At 41.9% G+C, this 26,736-nt stretch overlaps 1 protein-coding gene across 4 annotated transcripts in view; it reads right to left on the reverse strand.

The window, feature by feature from the left end:
* Positions 1-250: 250 nt before the first annotated feature.
* LOC143283397 (E3 ubiquitin-protein ligase Mdm2-like) overlaps positions 251-26,736 on the reverse strand; it is a 26,524-nt gene continuing 38 nt past the window's right edge. The window contains exons 1-11 of one of the 4 annotated variants that reach the window (XM_076589609.1): positions 26,504-26,736; positions 24,739-24,812; positions 12,355-12,591; positions 10,218-10,292; positions 7,769-7,902; positions 7,057-7,171; positions 5,990-6,143; positions 4,684-4,838; positions 4,151-4,270; positions 3,203-3,295; positions 251-1,135 (exon numbers count right to left, since the gene is read on the reverse strand). The exon at positions 26,504-26,736 is cut by the window's right edge and continues 38 nt beyond it. In XM_076589609.1, the coding sequence (XP_076445724.1) occupies positions 368-1,135; positions 3,203-3,295; positions 4,151-4,270; positions 4,684-4,838; positions 5,990-6,143; positions 7,057-7,171; positions 7,769-7,902; positions 10,218-10,292; positions 12,355-12,591; positions 24,739-24,792 (1,905 nt within the window). In that variant the 5' untranslated portion in view covers positions 24,793-24,812; positions 26,504-26,736 and the 3' untranslated portion in view covers positions 251-367. Of the gene's footprint in view, positions 1,136-3,202; positions 3,296-4,150; positions 4,271-4,683; positions 4,839-5,989; positions 6,144-7,056; positions 7,172-7,768; positions 7,903-10,217; positions 10,293-12,354; positions 12,592-17,952; positions 18,189-24,738; positions 24,813-26,058; positions 26,220-26,503 lie in introns of those variants that run through there. The other 3 variants (XM_076589608.1, XM_076589611.1, XM_076589610.1) reach the window with 3 other exon arrangements.

The raw sequence follows: 26,736 nt of genomic DNA on the forward strand, positions 1-26,736 counted from the left end.
GGTGTTTGATTCATGAACCACAAAGAAACCGATAAAAACTGATTAAAACTACACACTCATGCAGTCACATACATGCATGCACACCAGAATTCCACACATGCATCGTGTACCAACAGACGTCTTCACCATCATAGATAAAATATATCGTTATGAAAGCATTTCCACCATCACATCTTTCATCTCTACTCCTCCACCCCCCCACCCCCACCCCCAATTCCCTCCAACACAGCAGGCTTGGGAAACACAGAAATAACAACAACAAAACTATGATCACCTCCACCCCCTCCACAACCCAACACCAGCAGAAACCAGATCAGATCTATCACACAGGACCCCCCCCACCCCCCACCCTACCATGTTTGTGGGTTCACAACACAAAGTTCTTGATGACCTTCTGGATGGGGCGGCGGCACCAGGGGCAGGGCTGACCTTGGCGCCACAGTCGCTTGGCGCAGCGGTAGCAGCACACCTGGTGGCCAGAGCTGCCGTGGATGATGCAGCCTGTCTTGGGCCGACTGGCGCACACGAGGCACTCCTCACCCACAACGCCTCCCCTGACCTTCCCCCCGCCCGGCCTGCGCCGGTCATCCGTGGAACTGGGGCTGGGGGTGAGGGTGGGGGGCAGGTCTGTTGGCCGGCTCTGGGAGGAGCTGTCGGCACCCTGGGTCTCCTGGCTGGAGCCCTGCGCCATGCTGCTCATTCCAGAATCGTCCCTCCCTTCCCCCATGGACGTGCTTGGAGCATCACCTCTCCTTTTGTCAGCAGCTGCAGCAGCAGATGTGCTGGGTGTGTCGTCGTCATCATCATCAGACAGCGACACTAATGACTCCGAGCTGCGTTCTGACGATGACGCTGACACGACCCTGATCCGCCGCCTCTTGGCTGACTCTCCTGAGCGCCACCTGCTGCCATGGCTGGGGTCTGGTGTCTGTTCATCATTGGACGTTGTCGCGGCGTAGCGCCTGCGGCGAGAGCTGCAAGGGTCCCTGGGCAGGGGGAGGGAGAGGGAGGGGGAGGAGGAGGAGGAGGGGAGGCTGGAGTCTGGCAGCCAACCAGGTCGCAGCACCCAGCAGCGGCTGCAGTTGCGGTAGAAAGGTGTGTTGGAGGTGTGGCACTGCTCACACCGCCACTTGTCCTGTCACAGGGGAAACACACAGCTGTCAGTCACAACTCTGGGCTGGGCCTTCTGTGCATCTTTCCCTTCACTACATATTCTTCTGTTTACTTATCTGTTTTATTTCATCTTGCTATTTTATTTCACTTTTAGTAGTTTTTATGTTAATGTTATACACAAAGCTAGGGCAGGCTCTCCAGGCCTGACCAGCACAATGTGTTTATGACAGTCAGGCATCTGCTGCTGCCCGTTCAAAGTTTATGAGAGTCATGCATCTGCTGCTGCCCGTTCAAAGTTTATGAGAGTCATGCATCTGCTGCTGCCCGTTCAAAGTTTACGAGTCATGCATCTGCTGCTGCCCGTTCAAAGTTTACGAGTCATGCATCTGCTGCTGCCCGTTCAAAGTTTACGAGACATGCATCTGCTGCTGCCCGTTCAAAGTTTACGAGTCATGCATCTGCTGCTGCCCGTTCAAAGTTTACGAGTCAGGCATCTGCTGCTGCCCGTTCAAAGTTTATGAGAGTCAGGCATCTGCTGCTGCCTGTTCAAAGTTTATGAGAGTCAGGCATCTGCTGCTGCCCGTTCAAAGTTTATGAGAGTCAGGCATCTGCTGCTGCCTGTTCAAAGTTTATGAGAGTCAGGCATCTGCTGCTGCCCGTTCAAAGTTTATGAGAGTCAGGCATCTGCTGCTGCCCGTTCAAAGTTTATGAGAGTCAGGCATCTGCTGCTGCCCGTTCAAAGTTTATGAGAGTCAGGCATCTGCTGCTGCCCGTTCAAAGTTTTCTGTATCTTTATTTACAGCAGATGTGGTGTAGCATATACGGATCTGTCTGCACACCGACACCTCCTTGAAACTGAAACTGAAGGAGCGGAGGCCTGGTGATAATGCATCCAACTAGGAATCAAGTGTCCACAGGTTCAAGTCTCATGTACAGACCAAGGTTTTTACTCCTCCTTCCACTAGCCCTTAGCAGGGGTCTGGGTGCTAGTCATTCAGGTTAGAAGAGATAAATCTTGTGAAGCATGCAGTAATCGCATATAACAGAACCCACAATATCTAAAGAGTTGCTTGTGGCAAAAATCTGTTGAACAAATCTGTTTTAATTGTAAAACAAGTATTAATCTCTCTCTCTCTCTCTTGATCTATAATATATATATATATATATATATATATGGGTGGTGCTGCACATGGAGAAATATGTTGTGATAAAAAAACAACAACCCAATATACATATGTCTGTTTAATACACTTGTGACACATCTATACATATGTCTGTTAATACACTTTTGACACATTCATTTTCGCTATCTGCTTAGCCAGGAAACGTTCAGAATGAGTTTTCAAGCAGTGGTACTAGCGCCGAACCAGTGTCCTGTCAACAGTATAGAAAAAAAAACAACAACAATGAAAGCACAGCAAGACTTTGCAGTGTTCACACAACCGTGCACAGAAAAGGAATAACCACAGTACGTGCTGAAGTTCCAAAGACTTGTTCATGTGAACAGATTCTTCCAAACCACAGGAAACAAGAAGAAGAGGAAGAAGAAGAAAATAAATTCATACTGTGCAGAATCCTGTGCGTAAACAGATCAAGGCACATCACACACCAGACATTCACACGCATGCATAACCCTGAATCAAAGTCAGGAAGGAAAGACAAAACTTAGAAATACATGTATACTGAAGGTTTGAGGAACTATGCTTGGAAAGACAGTGAGCAAGAAGCTATTCTGGAGAGAGGTGGGTTTCCAGGCCAGGCTTGAAAGAGCTGAGTACAGAGATCTGAAATAACAAAAGAGGGAGATTGTTCCACAGATGGATAAAGAGCAGCAGTCGACTATGGAGTGTTTGAATCTGGGTGCACATAAACAAGAGCACATCTGAAACTGATCCCGTAATCCATGTCAGTGTTCGTCGGGTTATGGAAATATCAACAAACCCAGCATGCGCACCCCTGAAAATGGAATATGGCTGCCTAATGGCAGGCTACATAAAAGCCCATTACCAGATATGAGCGAACACGGAAGTTGCAGCCCACAACCAAAACCAAAACACAAAGAAAGAGAAAAAAAAAGAAAGAAACTTACAGCATCCCCTAGCTCTGTGTCGGAGCTGGTCTCTGTTTCACTGTAGTCAGCCCAGAACTCCACGTCACTCTCCTTCTGCACCACCACAAAGTCCTGACGGAAAAAACACAAATTGAAAATTGCTCAGAATCAATCAACACAAAAGTAATGGTTCCACTAAGTAAAACATGTATATTCACATATATTACACATTAGCCACAACAGACATGTGCTTGGAATGCTACACCTGACATCAATGAGCAATACAGACCTGGATTATCCATTTCCCAAAAGCACCAAATTTATTCTGAAAAATAAAAAGCTCATAGTTCAAATCTTTTTTCTTTCTCCCCCCCCCCCCCCCCCCCTGAACTTGAGGCATCAATACAGGACAAATGCAAATCAAGACATGCTTTTCTTTCCTGTACACACTCTCACATGGACACACACACACACAAAACACTTTCTCACACGGACATGTACACTCAAACACACATGCACAGTTTCCTTCCCCTACACACCTACACACATAAACAAGCTTGCACACACACTCTCACATATGCTTGCACTGACGCACAAACACACACGTACATACACACACAACCACCCCCACACACACACATCCTGCACCCCACTTACACACAAAACACAACACCCCCCCCACACACACATCCTGCACCCCACTTACACACAAAACACAACACACCCCCCCCACACACACACATCCTGCACCCCACTTACACACAAAACACAACACCCCCCACACACACACATCCTGCACCCCACTTACACACAAACATTTTCTCCAGTTTCACTTCACTTTATACGGAGGTGTCAGAGTGTGTGAACTGATCCAAATACTCTTCCCCCCATGAGGGAAAACGTTTCACAAAGCAGCAGCCTGATCTATGCATACGCCAAACATGCTGGTCAGACCTTGCTGACGTCAATGACAGCTGTGTCTCTTACCTTTGCTGCACTGGGAGAGCTGTGCTCCGACTCGGAGCGGTGGTCACTGGACTCCAGCTCATACTCCACAGCGAAGTGGTCAGAGTCGTACTGCACCGACACACTGTCCTCCTCTGGGGCCTGGGGGAACGACAGGGAACAGGGATTACAGTCCGGTGTGTGTGTCTGTCTGCAGATACACAAACGTACACACACATATATATACACACACATATACGTACATACAGACACATATATATACACACACGCATGCAGAGCACAATACAACAGTCTCCAGAGACTGACATATGCCTGTCAGTATCAATGCGCAAGTGAAAGCAAAAGCAAAAGCAAAAAACAAAACAAAACAAAAAACACACGCACAAAAAACAGGCACTCAGATGAAAAGAGAGAGAATGCACTTGTAGGAGTACCTGAATGGTGAATAGGTATGAATTTTCTGATCTATATGATCTTGCATTAAATATCAACAGTGATACTAACAGACCCTTTCCTGGGATAGGCGCCAGCAAATGAACGCCTGTTGGTCTTACCTGAGACAATGGCAGCTGGGAGGACTGACTGCTGCTGCTGGTGGTGGTGGTGGTGGCCATGTTGACCTGGAAGAGGGGTGTGGCACCATCCACCTCATCCCCGTACTCAATGTTCACTGACGTCCTGCCTCCCCCCTCACACCCCACACCTTCCTCTGAAATCAACCACGTCACACCCGTGCACAATGATTTGCTATCACATCATACACTGTTCCTGGCCTTGCTAAAACAATCCTCCAATGAACTGTTGTTGATGGTGGAAAACAGAGGGGGACAGATGACTGACAACACTGCAGAATGGACATGGACACCATTTACAGAGACCCAGACCTTGACACACTGACAACAGACCTGGAGGAATCTGGTCGGCAGTCCTGTGCGATGCCACCGTGACACTTCACAGAGTTAAGGGAGAAGAAGATATATACCACTTACTGGCTTCTTCAGCCTTTTCCCTGAATATGTACAATGACATGCTGTTGTGTTGTCCTTTGTATTCTGGGTGTGCATTTGCTAATGGAATAGATAGATTCTAACTGAGTAATTTAATATTAAGTTATAATCTTTCAATGTCCATCAAATGAGTTGTTTTTTTTAAATAGTAAAGTGTTCCTTCAGTGGCAACAATGTGATTATACAGATTGTTCCACAATAACGGTTACTGGAAAAACATGAAAAAAGATTAGATTTTGAGAAAACGTTTTGTCAGCTTCAGTGGATGTCATGTGTGTGTATGTGTGGTGTCATTTGGTGTGAAAAGATTCAGTGCAGTACAGGTTAACATCAAAGGGAAGGCATCACAGTCTAGAGATCAGACTACCGGTCTTTCCTTTCTGGGTTCAAATTTAAGCTGCAAGTGGTGGTTTAAGGGTGAAGATTTATCCAGTCTCCCAGGTTAATTTAAGTGCAGACATGCTAATGCCTTCACCCCTTCATGTGCATTCACATGCAGAACATCAAAACACATGTTCAAGACCCTGTAACCCATGTCAGTGTTGGGCGGGATCTGTAAGTGTGATCAGGTCTGGGTGAAATGAGATATATAACATTAACAAAACAAAACATTATCCACACATGCTCACTTACACACACCACACAAACACACTCACACACAACACACATACAGCATGCATGCACACACACACACACATTACTCCTGTGTCCCCATCATTAATGACACCTCCTCATGAAGCACACAAGACAACTTTTACCTGTCCATAAAAACGAAAATGTGTCTTTCGACCGCATGTATGTAACACAAGAAATGACAACAAAAGCCCCAACCCAATCACCCCACACACCACACCTTTCTGTCTGTTGCCGGGGTGACTTTGATGACAGCTGCCACCTGCACCCCCTCCTCCTCCCTCTCTCCTGACACCAGCCGCTGTGGCGCCGTCCTGCCTGTCTGCCTGGCTGTCTGTGGTGCTGGTCACTGTGGAGGTCACACCACTCCCCTCCTGCAGGGACCCACCAGTCAACATCACAAGCCTTAACTCTCTCCATACGGACAGCGAAAGAGACGACGTTAACAGCGTTTCACCCCAGTTGCCATCATCAAAATATTGCAAGCGGAAGGCTCTTATACTGAAGAGGTGAACGTTGACAAAGAATACCACAGTTCTGACGACGGAAGCTAAAGGTTGGGTCATTCAGACACCCACTGGACATCCGAGGGGTCTGTGTAGAGGAGAAGAGAGGACTGGCCGTACTGAGTGAGTTAAAGGTTGACAGGTTACCAGTCCCATACAAGTTTAAAGCAGTAAATTCATATTCACTGTGTCTAGGGCTTGGCCCAACCCTATCTTTCCATCCCTTTGAACCTTTCCCAGTGGAAGTCAGGACCCATTCACACCTGGGTGGAGTGAGGAAAATGGAAGTGTCTTTCCCTAGGTCACAACACCGTGCTGAAAACAGGGCTCTGAATTCTGATCACTGGTGAACACTGGATCAAGTCCAACACCTGATTCTGTTTCAACATTCATGTCAGAAAAGATATGAACTTATCTGGCATCATACTACTACTACTACTACTACTAATAATAATAAATAATAATAATAATAATCATAATCATAATAAGACTTAGTTTTACTGCCATTTCTCCTAACCATAGCCCAGATCTTTCTAAATAGAATTTCTTTTATATCTTCTGTTTTGTCCTGGAAATCAGTTTTGCTGTGATGGGTTTTGCTGAGTATTATTGTTCATCATCGTGGGAAAAACATGAAAAGACTTGTCTTCAAAATCTCTACTGAAAAGGCTGATTTTTCAAAAGGATCGGTTCACAAAATCCCTAACAGGGGCACTAAACACACACCACAGACTGTGAAAATGGAATGTCACAAAAGCAGCGAAGCCAACGTCACACACACCTGTGGAACACCAGCTGCACTGGCACCTTCAGCACCCACGGCCTTCTTCACAAGCTGCCGTCTGATGCGGATGCACGAATCGGGAACAGGGTATGTGTGCTTCATGAAAAGAGACCTGCAAACAACCAGCAAATAATGTGCTATCATTCTGTTGACGTACCAATGGTAAACACACAATTCTGAAATTTCTGCACAAAATAAATCATCAGCAAAAATGTGACAAGCTTTTTACTGAGGATTAATCAAAATGAAACAATTTGAAAGTTAACAAAAAATGATCAGCAAACACACACACTCACACACATGCACACACACACACAAACATACACACTTACTTTGCTGACACTTTACCAGTCCTTCAAATATGCTAAGTATTAAAACAATAAAACCTGAGAACCTGAGTGTAAAACCTTGGATTGTCTCAAGTCCTTGCAGTGAAGGTGCTGAATCAACACTAGGCCTTACCACCTATGCAGTTTTAACAGTAAATCGATAAATATTATTTTGGCATTCATAGTTCAACTCTTTTTTTTCTTTTTCTTTTTTTTTTTTTTTTTTAAACATGAAGCGTTTCAAAGTCTATCTGACCAAAAGCACTGAATAAGATGTTCATTATGATCAAACACACACATACACAAACACCCACCTACTCCCTTCTCCCCCACCTCCCCCCTTCCCCCCAGCAAACACACAGACATATGAAATCACTGACACAGCTTGGTTGATGGTGAAGCGGTCCACCTGCAACACTTGGCCCAGCGGGTTGTTGGGGCAGTGCACTAAACGGGGGTCCCTGGCGTCGTACAGCTGGTGCCGGATGATGTAGTTCTTCACATGGAGGATTATCTGCACGACACTTTCACTTTCAGTATCTCAAGGAGGAGTCACTGCGTTCAGGACAAATCCATATACGCTACATCACATCTGCAAGGCAGATGCCTGACCAGCAGCATAACCCAACGAGCTTAGTCAGGCCTTAAAGTGTGTATATATATATATATATCTGTGGGACAACATACACACACATTTTGTGCTGTTGTTGTTTATATCAAATTTATGTCATTACAGAGTACCTACACATGAGACCAAACAGTATCCTATACTTTTCCACACCGTTTCCATTTACCAGACTGATTTTTTTTCCATATAAAAACAAAGCCAAACTGAAAAAAAAAAATCCATCTGCTAGACTGATGAAGAAAGAGACTGGCAATAAAGAGAGAGATTGGTACTGTATCAATGTGAGATTGGTACTGTATCAATGTGAGATTGGTAGATTGGTACTGTATCAATGTGAGATTGGTACTGTATCAATGTTCAACTTTCACAACTTTTTGTTTGTTTGTGGGCTTTTTGTTGTTGTTGCTATTGCTTTTTTTATATATACAAATTAATCTCTTTGTTCAATAGTGCCAGTCAAGGATTTTGTTAAAATTCTAAGACTTTTCCAGATCCCTGAAAGACAAACTAAAGACTCTTCCAGCCCTGAAAATGGTTCTCTCTCTTTTTTTTTTTTCAGACTTTTCCAGATCCCTGAAAGACAAACTAAAGACTCTTCCAGCCCTGAAAATGGTTCTCTCCCTTTTTTTTTTCCAGACTTTTCCAGATCCAATTACTATGTGAGAACCCTGTGTCAAATACGTCCCAAGATACTCAATTTGAAACAAATCTAAACAAAATAAATACATTAGCTATGCATCTAAAAGAATGAATATGAGCACACACACACACACACACACACACACACTCACACACACACACACACTCACACACACACACAATCAAATCATACCAGAGGAGTACTCTTTACAAAATGTGTTGTTGTTGTTATTATTTTCATATAAATGTTTCTTTTCTGTTATCATTATCATTTCTATACCCAGATGTTTCATTACTGCTTTGATCATTTTTACAATTATTATATTATTATCATTTAACCCGTTCACTGCCAGGGAAACATAACTCCTGTTGCAGGGCCTCTGCCAGGGACTTTTCAATGAAAATGGGTATAACCACAGAAAGTTCTACAGCCTACAGGTTATATTTTTTGTCTGAGTGTGGAAACCATGATTTGTTGGATTTTTTTCTTAAAGGCAACTGACAACTTGCAACTGAAAGCAATTCTGAAAATACTGGATGTACAGATTGTGATTCTGAGCTAGCTGAACAACGACATATATCATAATTATCTAATTTTATGTTTCTTGATGCATAAAAATCACCTGTCAATGTTTCACAAAACACACACACACACACACACACAAACACACAAACAAAGAAAACCTGCCAAATGAAGTTCAAGCACCCAAGGTCTTGAAACTGAACTAAAATAACAATCAAAACTATCACACTACACACATCTTGGAACAATTTCAAAATTGCAGTCATCAAATTTCCTACTCTCCCCTCTTCCTCCTCCTCCTCCCTCTCCCTCATCTTCTTCCTTTTTTTGGCGGCATTCCTTTGATGTTCTCGTGCCACCCTGCCTTTTCCCTTTCCCACATCCACAACCTTGACCACACACCCCACACTCCACACAAGTTTTTCAACGTTTTCAGGCTTGTGGGACTTGTGCCATACCACTGTATGTATCTCACAACAATGTTGTATAATCTTGGCCATCATATGCACTTTCGCTAGCTTGAAGTTGACCAAAGTTGCTAGTTGTTTGCTCTGTGTGTGTGTGTGTGTGTGTGTGTGTGTGTGTGTGTGTGTGTGTGTAATAGATTGCTTCAACTGCTGACTGTACTGGCAGTTTGTCAATGCACTGAGGTACAGACCACGCCTGTGTTCATTTTTCTTACGACTTGAAATACTGTCTTCTTCTGGGTTGGACAACAGTTATGACGCTTATTTGTCTTTCTGACTGAAGGAAAATTCTGAGAAAGCCTGACACAGGCAATAAGGCCATGACTACAATATGAAGGGTTAACCCATTATGTAGGCAGTGAACAGGTTAACGTTTTACTGTTACTAGTATTATTATCTGTATTGTAATTACCAATCAATATTTTCAAATATTTCACAGTCATGTATTGTAATTACCATCAATATTTTCAAATATTTCACAGTCATTATCATTATTCAAACATACAAAAGTTTGACTATGACCATGATCCTCAAGTTATAAGAGAAGACAAGCAGCCTGATGGCGATGTTACCTCCCCCATGGTGAACACCTCCCCATGGGCTCCAACCTCATGCAGTATCTCCAGGAACGCTGAAGTGGGGCGCCTCTGAAACACACAGCACTTCTCCTGGTCATGCATTTTGTGCACATGAGAGAGAGAAGGGGGAGGGGAGGGGCAGACAGAGAGAGGGAGGAGGGAGGGTGGAGAGAGGGAGGGGGGTCAGAGAGAGAAAGAAGAAAAGAGAAAACAAAACTATTATTTCCGAGAGTAACAGATAAGTACTTGTGTGCTTTGTTTCATCTCGTCCCTACCCCAAATAGGATCTATGCTGCACAACACCAAATGACAATGGCAAAAGCATTATGGCTGTAACATTTTTTCAAAGAAGGAAGCACACACACTGATCAGAGGAGAGACAGAGAAAGAGAGAGAGAAGGTGGGGATGGAATGTACACAAATGCATAAACATCTGTCGTCATTTTACCACTGCATTCCACAACAAACAAAAATGCACTGAAATTTCACAAAACATGTACTCCTTTGGATGAAACTTGACCCAGACACCCTGACTCCCTTTCACGCACAGAAAGTGGGAGGGGTGGGGGGCAGCAGGAGGAAAACATTGCTCCAAATGCAAGGTCCACAGACAAAGAGCAGCAGATGATTGTGGAGTGTTTGTATCTGGAAATGTGGAAACAAAGTGGGTCTTTAACCTATCAACCACTATCTAACACCATTACCATGGGGATGGACCTTTAACCTATCAACCACTATCTAACACCATTACCATGGGGACAGACCTTTAACCTATCAACCAGTAACACCATTACCATGGGGACGGACCTTTAACCTATCAACCACTAACACCATTACCATGGGGACAGACCTTTAATCTATCAACCACTATCTAACACCATTACCATGTGGACGGACCTTTAACCTATCAACCACTATCTAACACCATTACCATGTGGACGGAACTTTAACCTATCAACCACTAACACCATTACCATGGGGACGGAACTTTAACCTATCAACCACGAACACCATTACCATGGGGACGGACCTTTAACCTATCAACCACTATCTAACACCATTACCATAGGGACGGAACTTTAACCTATCAACCACTAACACCATTACCATGGGGATGGACCTTTAACCTATCAACCACTAACACCATTACCATGGGGACAGACCTTTAACCTATCAACCACTATCTAACACCATTACCATGGGGACGGACCTTTAACCTATCAACCACTATCTAACACCATTACCATGGGGACGGACCTTTAACCTATCAACCACTAACACCATTACCATGGGGACAGACCTTTAATCTATCAACCACTATCTAACACCATTACCATGGGGATGGACCTTTAACCTATCAACCACTAACACCATTACCATGGGGACGGACCTTTAACCTATCAACCACTATCTAACACCATTACCATGGGGACGGACCTTTAACCTATCAACCACTATCTAACACCATTACCATGGGGACGGAACTTTAACCTATCAACCACTAACACCATTACCATGGGGACGGACCTTTAACCTATCAACCACTATCTAACACCATTACCATGGGGATGGACCTTTAACCTATCAACCACTATCTAACACCATTACCATGGGGACGGACCTTTAACCTATCAACCACTACCTATCAACCACTATCTAACACCATTACCATGGGGACGGACCTTTAACCTATCAACCACTATCTAACACCATTACCATGGGGACAGACCTTTAACCTATCAACCACTATCTAACACCATTACCATGGGGACGGACCTTTAACCTATCAACCACTATCTAACACCATTACCATGGGGACGGACCTTTAACCTATCAACCACTATCTAACACCATTACCATGGGGATGGACCTTTAACCTATCAACCACTAACACCATTACCATGGGGACGGACCTTTAACCTATCAACCACTAACACCATTACCATGGGGACGGACCTTTAACCTATCAACCACTATCTAACACCATTACCATGGGGACGGACCTTTAACCTATCAACCACTATCTAACACCATTACCATGGGGACGGACCTTTAACCTATCAACCACTATCTAACACCATTACCATGGGGACGGACCTTTAACCTATCAACCACTATCTAACACCATTACCATGGGGATGCGGACAGTGGTGATCTGCTCCTCCACTGAGTACTGCTGGGAGGAGGAGGAGGAGGCAGAGTCTGGCTGGTGACAGGGGTGGTGAGTGGCGGGGAGAGGGTGCACACCCACAACCAGGTGGGGAACTCCGCCCACTGTGCACACCTCCGCCCCTTCTCCTATCCCTGACGGCTGCATGTCTTTGTTCTCTGTGCTGATGCTGCTGGCACCTATGCTGACTGCCGGAGGCTGGAACACACAGATCATGACGACAAGAGTGAAATCAAGTGAGAAAACAGTAATTATATAAACATTAACAGGATCTACGTGATCACTGCTTTCATTTCCTACCATGTTTTCACAGTCGCTACTGTCATCGCTGTGCGGCAAATTGAACAAAATCTTAGCCACCTCTTCTGCACTGTATGTCCTGGCAGCCATGTTGACAAGCTCAGCAACATTTTGCTTTATGAAACCACAAAAAGCATGAGAAATTGCTTCAAACACTTTGCAAGGTAGTCACCATTTGCAAAATGTCCATTATCATGTGATTGTTGATTATGTCATGACCCCTGAATCACTGCTAAAACCACAGTTGGGAGTGAAAGGCTTAAAACAGAGTATTCTAACACACAAAACTTGAGACATCGTATTCTAACAAACACGACAGGATTTGGACACACACAACTTAAGACAGAGTATTCAAACATACACGCAACTTACAACAACTTAAGACAGAGTATTCTTACTTGTGCATGCATGCACGTACACAAGTGTCCACATGCATGCACACACACACACACACACAAACCCAACTTAAGACAGTATTCTAACACACACACAGACACAACCTCAAACAATGTATTGCAACGCACACAACAGGCCAGTGAAGACCAGAATCCTCCTATTTGTCCAACAAACCCCAACTAAAAGGAAATTTTACGGAAGTCTGTAAACTGCAGCTGATGACAGTGCAAAGGTGGAAGTAGAGTTCATGCAGGACTTGCGACACACAACTTAAACATCTCCAATCTTCCTCTTTCTCACTCACTGAAAATAACCAGCCCGACACAGTTTCAGTTTCAAAGAGGCATCAAAGCATGTGGACTGATTCACACATTCTGAGCAACATGTGTTTAAAAAAAAAGAGAGAAAAAAAACGGGGGGGTGAGGGGGGGTTGGCATATGCAGATGGCTAACCTACACTCGGACCCAACATGGCCTTGTGACTTTTATCACACAAGACAGATGATTGAAGTGATCAATGTGCAAAGGATCCATGCTGAAACATGTTTTGCTGTCAACTATATAATTAGCTGATATGCTGAGCCCTTCATTATCCCTTATCGCTGCCTATCAGTAATTAATTACTGTCCTGAACCAGCGTGCCTGTACACAGGAATAGCTATTATCATACATTAACTTGCGTATGCTTTTTTTCTTTTTTTAGTTCTTCCAGTGTGATTAGTTTTTGTGACTGTGGTGTACTACAAGAATAATACTTGTAAACAAGTATCTCCCGTACCATCAAACATCAAGAGATAATTGCCACAAAAACAATACAAGCTATACATTAATATTCCCACTGAACAAGAACAATCACCTGACAACAGTAACAAATCTTTTTTTCTTTCTCTCACTAAGTGACTGTCTGTCTGTCTGTCTGTCTGTTCCTTTATTTCACTGTTCTCTTCCCCTTTTCTCTCTATTCTCTTCTTAAATAAATTTATCTCTGTTGCCCTCTCTCTCTCTATCTCTCTGTGCCATTCTCTCGATCACCTGCACAGCAGCAGAAAAAAACAAACAACCGTGGTTACCTGACACAGCCCAGATGCACACCCTCACCCACACAATGCCACTCAATCACTGTGTCACCCACCACCACCACCACCACCACAGCCATCTCCCCTTTCCTGCCTGCCCCCACCACCACACCAGCACGGCTGATAAATAATCAATAGGGCCGCCCGCTGCAAGTCTGATCAAGCTCTGATTGCCCCCAGGGTTCGATCACCGGGCCTCCCATCATTAGCTCGGGCGGTAATGAAGCAGATAGCGGAAGAGCCATCCAACAACCACTACTACCACCACCCTTCCTCCCACTCCCTCCCTACCCCACCCAAACACCCCTCCCCTTCCTTCCCCCCCGAGAACAATGACTTTTCTCCACAAGTCTGGGCAGAGAAAAAAACACTGTACGTTCGCTTCCCCTTAAGCTCAGGGAGTTGGTCGATCGACAGTGTCAACCAGGTCTGTACTTCTCCTTGTCTCTTCAACATTTTATAAGCTTGCCTGCTCCTCAGCCCATTGAACAATTATCAAAAACACTCAAACTTGCCATGTATCTGCACTGAAAGCACTCTAACATGCAATGTGTCTATATGTACCACAGAGAGAGAGAGAGAAAGATGTAAACACACACACACACACACACACACACACACACATATATATATATATATATATATATATATATATATATATATATATATATATATTTATTTATTTCGCTGATTGTAGTCAATCTACAATAAATAAATGAACAATAACAAAGGAACAACTCAATAGCTTTAAACACACACACACACACACACACACTTTTTTTTGTTTTTGGTTTGTTGCTTGTTTTTTGGTGTGCTTTTTTTTTTTTACTTTACGTTCTACACAAATGCATCCAAAAAAAAAACAAGTGGAAATGCCCCCCCACACCTCCCCCACAAAGAAGATAAAAACTATCATACAAACAAAACTAATAAATAAACTAACACTTAACACAATTTGATGTCTTTTGTCCCTTCCACACAAGTGCAACATTCAGATCTTCCCACCAGCTATCAGCACCACTTTTGCAAAACGTTCAGAACATGACACTGCATGACTTCAGCCACCACAAATGGCAGCGTCCAGTCGGGCAACAAGTTCTGATAACAGGGCTGATGACACACATAAATAAACCCCTGTTTTATGTCGTGACAAGCAGTGACGCCAGATCAAAAGCCCTCTGCTGTGGGGGCTGTGTCCAGTTCTGTCATGTCTGCCGAACCCTTGCCTTTGTTCCGAGGCTTCCGATTAATCACCTCTACACACACACACACACCCCCAACCCTCCCTCCCTCCCACCCAGCCCTCTGTCTCTATCAAGTCCGATCATGCACTGCATTGAAAGTGACACCACCACCCGCCCCTTTATCAGTCAAGACTGGCGTTGACGCAGTGTTCAATAACCAGCTGGGTGTTAGCTCACTTTGTCTGTCCCACCCTCCTGCTCCCATTCCCTTTCCTTTGTTTGTCTGGATCTCTCTCTCTCTCTCTCTCTCTCTCTCTCTCTCCCCCTCCTTTTTCTTCCTTCCTTTTCTTTCTCTCTTTGTTTGACAGGGCGCTGAATGTCATCAGAATGGTTATGAAGCTTAGCATGGATTATGCCTGAAACCACCACCTTTTAATTTGATAAAAAAAAGAAGGAAGGGGGGGGAAAAAAAGAGTTAAATCGTACCATTAGGCTCTCTTCCAAAATGTCAGACTTATCTATGATACAAAGTGAACAATTTTCTCATCATTAAATAATACTTTTTTTCTTTTTTTTAAAAGCCAACGAACAACTAGTTTTTAACCTATTTCAGCTCAGGAAATGACATATCCTGAATGATACATAAAAAAAGCATGTGATGACAAGTTTTAACTCCCCCTCCCTAAAAAAAAATGAAAGAAAAAAAAAAGAATCAAAGAAAGAATCAAACAATGAAATTCATTTTAAAATAGAATAAAATGCCATACTTACTACGGCTTCAACAATGGTAAACAATCACTAATTTATCAAAAAAAGTGTGAGAATGTGAAATGACTTTGACAGTCACAGCTGATCCCTGTTTCCCCCACAAACCTGGCAATACATAACCCCCATGCACATTCATAAACACAGACATTCACTGATAAACAAGAGGGAGGGAGAAGGTAATTCAGGTGGTGGACCACTTGCTTGCCTTGGGTCTAGCTTGGTTTCGGAGAAGGGGGTGGGGTGGGGTGGGGGGCGGGGGGGGACAGTTGGCAGGTGTGCGGGTTCTTCACACCACAGACGGAACTTTGACCATTGTACTGACATGTACCTGTCATGCTCTGGCAGGCCAACAAAGACAATGCCTCCGTTCATCTGTCAGCCGTAGTTATGACAGAGAACACCTCAAAGGCATACAAGCCCATACATCCCATTATGTTCCCAGCCACAAAAACACATGAGCGTTTGTTCTGGTTCTTACTGTTTTGTCCTGTTACCCAACGTCAAACAGCAACAAGACACAAAGTCCTCTGAACATTTGGTAAAACATACAGAAATCATCAACTGAGAAATATTAAACCATATCACATTTTTCCACAAACAACCTAGCCTGTGGCGCACACAATCTGACTGGGGCAAAAAAAGCCTGAAGGAACACAGCCAATAAAAAAATCTAAACATCAGTAACACTCCCAAACTACTTTCCTCTTCTTCTGTCCGTAAGTATGATATCCAAATAAGGGCGCACTACTGATGACCTGGCAAAAACTGCTTACACACAGCTAACCAGATAAAGTGGAACAATGTTATTAACATGTTTAAAAATAGTACATTATTCTTTTATTGGACATTGGTAGTCAGCACACAAAAAAAACAACGAAAAAAAACAAACAAATAAATAAAACAACAACAAAATAAACACTGCGCTGTGAACATGTCTGGATATAAACCTGAATGTGCGTAATAATTTTATGTCAATTCATTCATTCAAATAAATCCACAACAGCAACACACAATATAGAAAAAAAAAAAAAAAATCACTGAATATTACAAACGCACTTTAACACCGTTACAGCTGCTACACCAAAAATCTTAACTGACACAAGTATGTCCATCACATTCACAGTATTTACCTTAAATGGGTTAACTCTAATCAAGTCAAAATAACCATATATCAAAATAAATTAGTTTTACAACAACTGCATGTTATCAACATATACCCAGTTTACTGACAGGTCAGTGGGGAAGTGACACAGAAAAAAAATGTCGTTTTTCTTCACTACCCATACAACTGGTGTGGTAACATACCTCTCAGTCTGGTACACAATGCAAAGGACAAGCAGAAGTTTGTCACTGGAAGGCTACTCCACTCCCTAGTGTACACATTCTATCAAAATAAACACTGCACCTTTCCCCCACCCTGAAGTACTGGCATATTTTCAATCATCCTAAAAAATACCATTCAGTCTTTCATACACACACACACACACACACACACACATACATATATTAATGTATATATAAAAATAATAATAATAAATATATAATCTAATACAGAAAACTTTTCATACATACACTTTCCACAGCACACACACACACACACACACATATATATATATATATATATATAATCTAATACAGAAAAGAATGATGATGTGAGTAATAATAACAGTGTAACAGAAAGCAATAGACTCTCTCACTCGCCCTCACTCCCCCTCTCTTTTTTCTAAAACTCCACACACACAAAAAAAACCCAATTAAATAGAACAGTACATCGCTAACTATAAACAGCATTGACCTTTCCACGCAATAATAGAAAAACAAACCAATACACTCACAGAATTTCTACGAAGATCCTGACACAGGCTGGCCCACAAAACAATCAGTTGCCTTCAGTTCATGATCAATAACAAAGCGACTGGTGACAGATCATTGTATGAGCCAGCTAGACTAAACCAAGGCTCACCTTTGGCACAAACGTCAACAAACCCTGAATCTACTACGCAGACTTGCACTGCCGACACACCGGCACAAAAGTGCAGCTCTCAGACAGGGAGCAGCGATCACAGACTGCATGAGGGTTCTCTAACCCCCCCCCACCCCCACCCCCTCCGACAAACTGCCGAGCAAATTTCTCCCCCTCTCCCACAGCAAACAAAGCGCAAGTGGCACCGGCACCAAACGGTGTATCAGCCTATTTGTGCACCCTCAGGTTTTTACCCCAGAATTAAATCTGTCTAGCCCAGGTTAACACTGGGATCAAAATAAAGACTAGCCTCGAATGACCCACAGGGTAAAATGCAAATAGAACTGACCCACTCACCACCACTTGGATTTTACCCCCCTTTTAATACTAACAGACATAGAGATCATTTCAGAAATGACTCTCGGGGATAAATTTAGCCAAGTTAGATTTAATATAGGCCATCAAAGTAGAACCCCCACGCATTTGCTGCTTTCAAGATAAAACTGAGAGGAAGGAGCTAGAAAGGGTGGGGGTTAGTAAAGGTAGCTTAGAACTTTCCCCCCCCCACTCTCCTTTTTCAATAGCTTAATAAAACCCATCGAATGGGGGTAATTTCCGACAAGGGGAAGGATGATCTCTACTGGCCGCAAGTGACCCCAGGGTCTTTCGATGCTAGCCCAGATAGACGTAAAACAGCTCGGGGCGGGGATGTGGGGGTGGGGGTAGTTTGATGCTGTTACACCGGCATACACTCAGCGGCAGGACAATATTGAGGGTGGGGAAAAAAAAAATCTAAGTGTGTGTGTGTGTCTCTACATGTCTGCCCAGTCAGACTGGCACAGTTCCAGCCTTTATGATAATGGCACTTTTCCCAGCCAGCCAGCACTCTCAGGCTTCAGCCCCTGTTCAATGGGTCATATCCAGCACAGACGTCTTTATCAAACCAACTTGTCATAACATGCATCACACATGGTTTGTCTGTCTTCCTTCCGTTGCCTCCCCTGACCCTGTTTGAACATCTCCACTCTTATCTACAGTCCTCTTCAATCACCCAAAGCCACTTGATATAGTGTGTGCTTTTTTCTTCTACTTCTTTTTAAAAATTTATTTTCTATTTTTTAGGGACTAGTAAACTGAACTGGAAGTGTGTGTGTTTAATAATAATATGAAGGTTTTGACAGTGATGGAAAGGGCTGTGCTGTATTTATAATCAACTGAATCACCAGCAGAATTTGTTCAAAAACTAGGTTACTCATCAGTGGGATATACATTTTGTATTTCATATTTCTCTTCTTTTTTTGTTGTTGTCACAACAGATTTCTCTGTGTGAAATTTGGGCTGTTCTCCCCAGGAAGAGCGCGTTGCTACACTGAGAGTGCCACCCATTTTTTTGTATTTTTTTCCTGCATGCAGTTTTATTTGTTTCTCCTATCAAAGTGGATTTTTCTACAGAATTTTGCCAGGAACAACCCTTTTGTTGCTGTGGGTTCTTCAACATGCTCTAAGTGCATGATGCACACGGAACCTCATATATATATATATATATAGAGAGAGAGAGAGAGAGAGAGAGAGAGATATCATACATTTTCAGAAGCTATATTAACCCCCTGACTGCTGAACCCTGGTGAAATGAGATCAGGGCATGAGTTTGAACAGCAATCACTACTTTTTCTTTTTGTGCACTTATTAATGGTGTCATTGATTTTGCTGAACAAAAGTAATGCAGTCCCATGATGACAGTCTTTATACAGAATGGTGACTGACATCCTGACACATAGGTTAAATTCTGACTTTACCTCAGTGAGGTGACAAAACCTTCACTGGTGAATAAACCTGTCAGTAGGAGTCAAGGTGTTAAGCAGGGTTGTTTGTTTTGTTTTGTTTTGGTCTTGTTTTCAAAGGAAGTCTCTGAAAAGAAAAATAAGGATGTCGTTGCTAATGTATCCATGTGGGGTGGAACCCTGCACGCAAATTTCTATATTTTTTTTTATGTAATGTTTTCCTTGGACTCTAAACTGATCTACTCATTTCATTTCAAACCAATTCCACAAAAAAAAGTTTTCTCATTAAGTTTTTCTTCTTTCTTGATTCTGTTTGGATTGCCAACTTAGTTCCTATAAATTTCCTCATGTTTATAAATATTTTCATCATCATTAAAATTCAGTTTCAACAATGTTTCATAAAATGTACATCATCCACTGATCCAGTAGTCATCTGCAGGCACTGTTCTTAACTTGTGCAAAATCAACTTCACTGCAAACTAACTGCTTGCTACTTAAAATTCTATATTACTGTACATATATTGCTGAGTAAACACGCATGCGCTCACATGTGCCTCACACCTGCATTCACACAAATAGACACGAACACATACACACACACACATATATATGCACACACACACACACACACACACACACACTACTTCAGGTCACTGATCAGAACACAGGAAAAAAGGGTCAATATTATTTGAGTTTAACCTTAGGCATTCCAGTAAAAATCATTGATGCTAATAACAAATGATTCAGTGATGATACTAATGAGATTTGGGGGGTATGCTCAGTAAACTTTCACAGCAGTTTACAAGTGTGTAAGGTTATATATATCTCATGAGACAGGCCTAGGTATGTATACATATACTACAACTCACCAAGCTTGGAGAACAGTATGAACAGACTTCCTTCAGAGTAGCTAACATCATCAGAGTTTTTAGAAAAGCCATATTTGCAGGTATTCCCAATCCTTTCTGTTCCAAGATCTCACAGCATCAAAACAAAAGATATCAATATGCCATTACAAAGTCTTGAGTCTGAATCTCTCACACATATACATACACACAAATGAACACACACACACACACACACACACACACACACACACACACACACAGAGATAAGACACAATACATGTATATAGAAAGATGCAGTGAACTTGAAGAAGACAGAAAGAACCAGAGACATTCACACAGAGCAAGTGTAACAAGAGAATACATTCCCTAGTTAGACACTGATAAGAAGACTTGCCTCAAAGCCAAAAAAAAAAAAAAAAAATCCCTGAGCAAACCTCTCAAAACTCTCTTGCCTATCAACCAAACTGTGAAGTACAACTAGATACAAACTGCTGAGCCAACACTGATGCATCACGGCACCTGTTCATCATGGTGATTGGCCAGATCCCGGATTTACCGATTTTGTTCAGTCTAAAAATAGAACTGTTGAAACAAGACAGACCACAGGAGTGCCAGCAGACAGCGACACTGAACAATGCTTCACACAAGGCAACCACTTGGACAGCGAAAAAATGCTTTCTGCACCGCAACATGTGGAAAACGCATGGGAGAAGGACAGATTTCATTTTCCCCGCAAAAGAACTATAAAACTGGTTGTGTGATTCACGGCAAACCAGCAAGGAAGTCTGCTGTCACTTGATTCAGTTCCAACCCTCTGCATCCTCTCTCCTTTACTGCTGAGAGAATAGCATCCCACACTTATGATGATCTAACTGATGGAACTGAGGAAATGTATGCTAAATGTGCCTGCTGTATTTAGATCCCACTACATAAACTCTCTCTCTCTCTCTCTCTCTCTCTCTCTCATAAAGATGGGACAACAAAGATAATCAACTGCAAAACAATCTAAAGACAACACAAAAATTATTCCAAGAGTCTGAAAATGATGACATTTGAAAAAAATGAGAGAAAATAATGTTAAACTACTGTCATAAACAAATAATAACCATTAACAAAAATCAAAACACATTAAAAAAAACACACACACCAAAAAACACTGATACACAAGCAGACCACAAAAGAGTACTAGCAAATAACATGCAACAATAAACACTATGTCACAAACCATACTTCAACATGTCACATACCATACTTTGATGCTGGCAAGACTGCCTCAAAAACACTTCTCTTAAGCTCCTTTCTTTTAAACCAAACTCAAACTGTCACTACTAGATTCAGACTGCTGAGCAAACGCTGTTGCTTCACTGCACATGTTCGCATGTTCAACGTGATTGGCCAGATCCCGGATTTACCGATTTTGTTCAGTCTAAAAATAGAACTGTTGAAACAAGACAGACCACAGGAGCGCCAGCAGACAGCGACACTGAACAATGCTTCACACAAGGCAACCACTTGGACAGCGAAAAACGCTTTCTGCACCGCAACATGTGGAAAACGCATGGGAGAAGGACAGATTTCATTTTCCCCGCAAAAGAACTATAAAACTGGTTGTGTGATTCACGGCAAACCAGCAAGGAAGTCTGCTGTCACTTGATTCAGTTCCAACCCTCTGCATCCTCTCTCCTTTACTGCTGAGAGAATAGCATCCCACACTTATGATGATCTAACCGATGGAACTAAGGAAATGTATGCTAAGTGTGACTGCTGTATTTAGAAGATCCCACTACATAAACACACACACACTCACACACAAACACACACACATACTCTCTCTCTCCACCTCCCCTCTCTCCCTCTCTCTCTCTCTCATAAAGAAGGGACAACAAAGGTAATCAACTGCAAAACAATCTAAAGACAACACAAAAATTATTCCAAGAGTCTGAAAATGATGACATTTGAAAAAAATGAGAGAAAATAATGTTAAACTACTGTCATAAACAAATAATAACCATTAACAAAAATCAAAACACATTAAAAAAAACACACACACACCAAAAAACACTGATACACAAGCAGACCACAAAAGAGTACTAGCAAATAACATGCAACAATAAACACTATGTCACAAGCCATACTTCAACATGTCACATACCATACTTTGATGCTGGCAAGACTGCCTCAAAAACACTTCTCTCAAGCTCCTTTCTTTTAAACCAAACTCAAACTGTCACAACTAGATTCAGACTGCTGAGCAAACGCTGTTGCTTCACTGCACATGTTCACATGTTCAACGTGATTGGCCAGATCCCGGATTTACCGATTTTGTTCAGTCTAAAAATAGAACTGTTGAAACAAGACAGACCACAGGACTGCCAGCAGACAGCGACACTGAACAATGCTTCACACAAGGCAACCACTTGGACAGCGAAAAAATGCTTTCTGCACCGCAACATGTGGAAAGCGCATGGGAGAAGGATGGATTTCATTTTCCCCGCAAAAAAACTATAAAACTGGTACGTCACTATGTGACTCAAGGCAAACCACAATGGAAGTCTGCCGTCACTCGATTCAGTTCAGTCCTCTACATACTGTCTCATTTTCTGTTGAGAGAACAGCATCCCACACTTATGATGATCAAACAGATGGAACTTCTGAATTTTATGCCAAGTGTGACTGCTGTATTAGATCCCATCTACACACACACACAGACACACACACACACAGAGGTAATCAACCGCATTACAATCTAAAGAAAAACATAATCAGAGATATGAAAAAAGATTACATAACAAAAAAAAAGATATAATCATTATGCAATAATGTTAAAATACAATTATCATTAAAAAAAAAAATCAACCCCCCCCCCCCACCCCCTCTAAAAAAACACCCCAGATATAACAGCAGACAGACTGAGTAGCAAACAACATGCAAGGATAATGATATACTACATGTCACATACCATATTTAAAATTAAACACTGGAAAGACTGCCTCAAAAAAATTATTAAAAAGAAAAAAAAAAAATCCTCAATCTATCACAAGCTCCTTCACCTTGTGTTTTAACCAAATGCAAAGTTCTGCCAATGCAATGTTCAAACTGTCAACCAAATGCTGTTGCTTCACCGCACACGTTGCCGCACACATTGCCGTGATTGACCAGATCCCTGATTTACTGATGTCGTTCATTCTTAAAATAGAACTGTTGAAACAGGAAAGAAGACAGGAGTGAACAATGTTGTGTGCATGGCAACCACACAGAGAACATTTTTCATTTTCACTTAAAACTATAAAACCAGGTACATACATACATATACATGTACGACTTGCAGAAAGCCACCAAAGAAGTCCATCGTCACTTGTTTTACTTCAACCCAATTTTATTCAAACTAAAAATACAACTGTTGAAATAAGGAAGAAATACAGGAATGGCAGCAGACAAGATACAGTTATCAAAAAGAAAAAAAATCTTACACATGGCTCAAGGACAAATGAAATATTTCTATCTGATAAAATCATAAAACATTCAACAATGAAAAGACTGTGCCAAAGGCAAAAAACAAAAACTATAACAACTATAACAAAACAAAACAAAAATCCCCAAAGAAGTCTGCATTTTCTGTCAGGAAAATATGTTTGACTGTGTTTTCTCACATCCCTGTCTATCCCTTGTCCTAAGTCACTGAAAAAATATGTAAAATGTTTGCTCTTTTGATCAAATCAATTAATAACAAAATGCTAGGCATGATTGCTGCTTTAAATCCCACCAACACCAGTCACAACATAAAGCAAAATATACATGACATGTAAACTCACATACAAAGACGCAGCACTAGCTAAACAAAAACATTATGTCTCCTCAACTGTGCCCACATATCCAACTAAAATAACACAGCTATAATTTGTTTTGTTTTTAAATTATCAACGGAAAAAATGGCACAGAAAACCACCACTTCCACCAGTATCATGCCAACAACACCAAAACCACAAAGCAGGTAAATTCACATGATATATCTAACTGATGAAAACCTACCTGTATTATATGTACAACCTGAGTGTCACTTGATTCACCGCTGCTTGACATCATGTGCTTGTGAAAACAGAAACCTGGAGATAAATTATCAAAAACATAATTAAGTGGAAACTCACCATCCTTTCAAAATGGAATCAAAATAAGAAATGTTAAGCAGATTTTGTCTTTGACAACAGTGTAAAAGCATAACTAAATAATCACTGATTCCCTATAACCCAGTAAATCAGCACTGAAACATAATCAGCACAGGCTTTGTCACCAATTATCAATATGATGAAGAAAGTTTAAAATATGTAATTACTAATGTGTCCTTCAATAACACTAGTAATGTAAAAACAATAACCTAAAAATTCACTTTCTCTTCTCTCTCCAAAATACTAATTGAACAAATCTTTTTTTTGGAGGGGGGGGGGGGGTGTTAAAAAAAACCCCAACTTATTAACAAAGATGATAGCTGGTCACACACACAAAAAGAAAATCAGACTGCAGCTGCCACCCTGAGCCTGACCTCTATAAATCACTCAATCAGACTTGGTCTCCCCTGTTCCTCAATTTTCACCTTAATTTCTCAATTTTTATATATGTGTGTGTGTGTGAATAAAAATATCATTCAAAGCACACAAAAAGTATTAATGAGACCAACAAAAAAAAAAAGGAGACATATCTTGAATGAGAGAGAGGTATTGAGCATGACAGAAGAGCCTAGTTCTTTTTTCTTTTTCTTTTTTTTTTTTTTGTCCTTTTTTTAAGCACTCTCTAAATAGCAATTAAAAAACAAGAGATCTTTAATGTAAAAATTATTGTATTTTCTCATTCATTTTTATTTGTGAAATGAAAATGTTTTATCTTGGAATTAACACACACAAAAGAATATAGTTTCCTGACTGCCAACACACACACACACACACACACACACACACACACACACACACATTTTGTTTTAAAGTCTCTTCTGCTTAGAACTGGATGGATTGCCCCTGAGACAAAGTTTATAGCTGGTGAGATAGAGTTACTCGAACTGATTTTCTAAAAGAGAAAAGTTTATCCTCCTTCCTCCTTTAACAAGTGTGTGGGGGGGAGGAAGTGTGTGTGTGTGTGTGTGTGTGTGTGTGTGTGTGTGTGTGTGTGTGTGTGTGTGTGTGTGCATGCGTGAGAGAGAGAGAGAGAGAGATAAAAAGAATATCAGTCAGTTATCTTGTCAGAAAGGTACCATCATGCACACGCCCCATGCACACCATAATCATAGTACAAACCCCATGGAACATTTAAGTTTGAGCAAGAATATCAATTACGTAAAACCCAAATATCACCAGTGCTTACCTCTCATGATGCCCTTAATTTTCAAATCCTTTCAATTCCAGATATATACGACATGAAGAGCTCAATATATAATCACAGAATAACAATATACAAAGAACTTTACTATCCTGTCAGTCCGGATGGTGCAGCATCAGTGAGCTGCTGTTAAGTTTTGGAACTTTTCTTATTCTGGGTTACTGTTTCGACACGTGCGACTTTTTAAACGTGGACGTTGATCAAACACGTCAGTTATAAATTTCCGCTATCAAGTCACGGCTTGTCTTGCATCGACGTATCCGATCCTCGATTATTAAAAACACATGCAATAGACTGGTTCCCGTGCTAAATAAAGCAGCCACTCAATGGCATCTCCGCGAAGCCATCTGCGGCACAAGACGAAGTAAGCTTAACAGGAATGGTGAACGTTGTCTGTTACCCGGAACATACACATGTGCTTAAATCTTACCTTAGTAAATGTTGTTGCAAGTTCGATACTTTCCAACTGCCCTGTGTTATTTCCGCGACACACGTGCGTGTCTGGTCATGGTTTGAACAATGCAAAGCACGCCACATTGCCACCTGCAGTTATCCACTCGACATCTGTTGACGCAAGCGACGAGCCGCAGCCACAGACATGTTCGGACTTGCTCGTTTCTAAAGATAGCCCGTCAGCTCAACAGCTTGGGGGACGACGCAGAT

The sequence above is a fragment of the Babylonia areolata genome, chromosome 6 (assembly GCF_041734735.1).
Source record: "Babylonia areolata isolate BAREFJ2019XMU chromosome 6, ASM4173473v1, whole genome shotgun sequence".
NCBI lineage: Eukaryota > Metazoa > Mollusca > Gastropoda > Neogastropoda > Buccinidae > Babylonia > Babylonia areolata.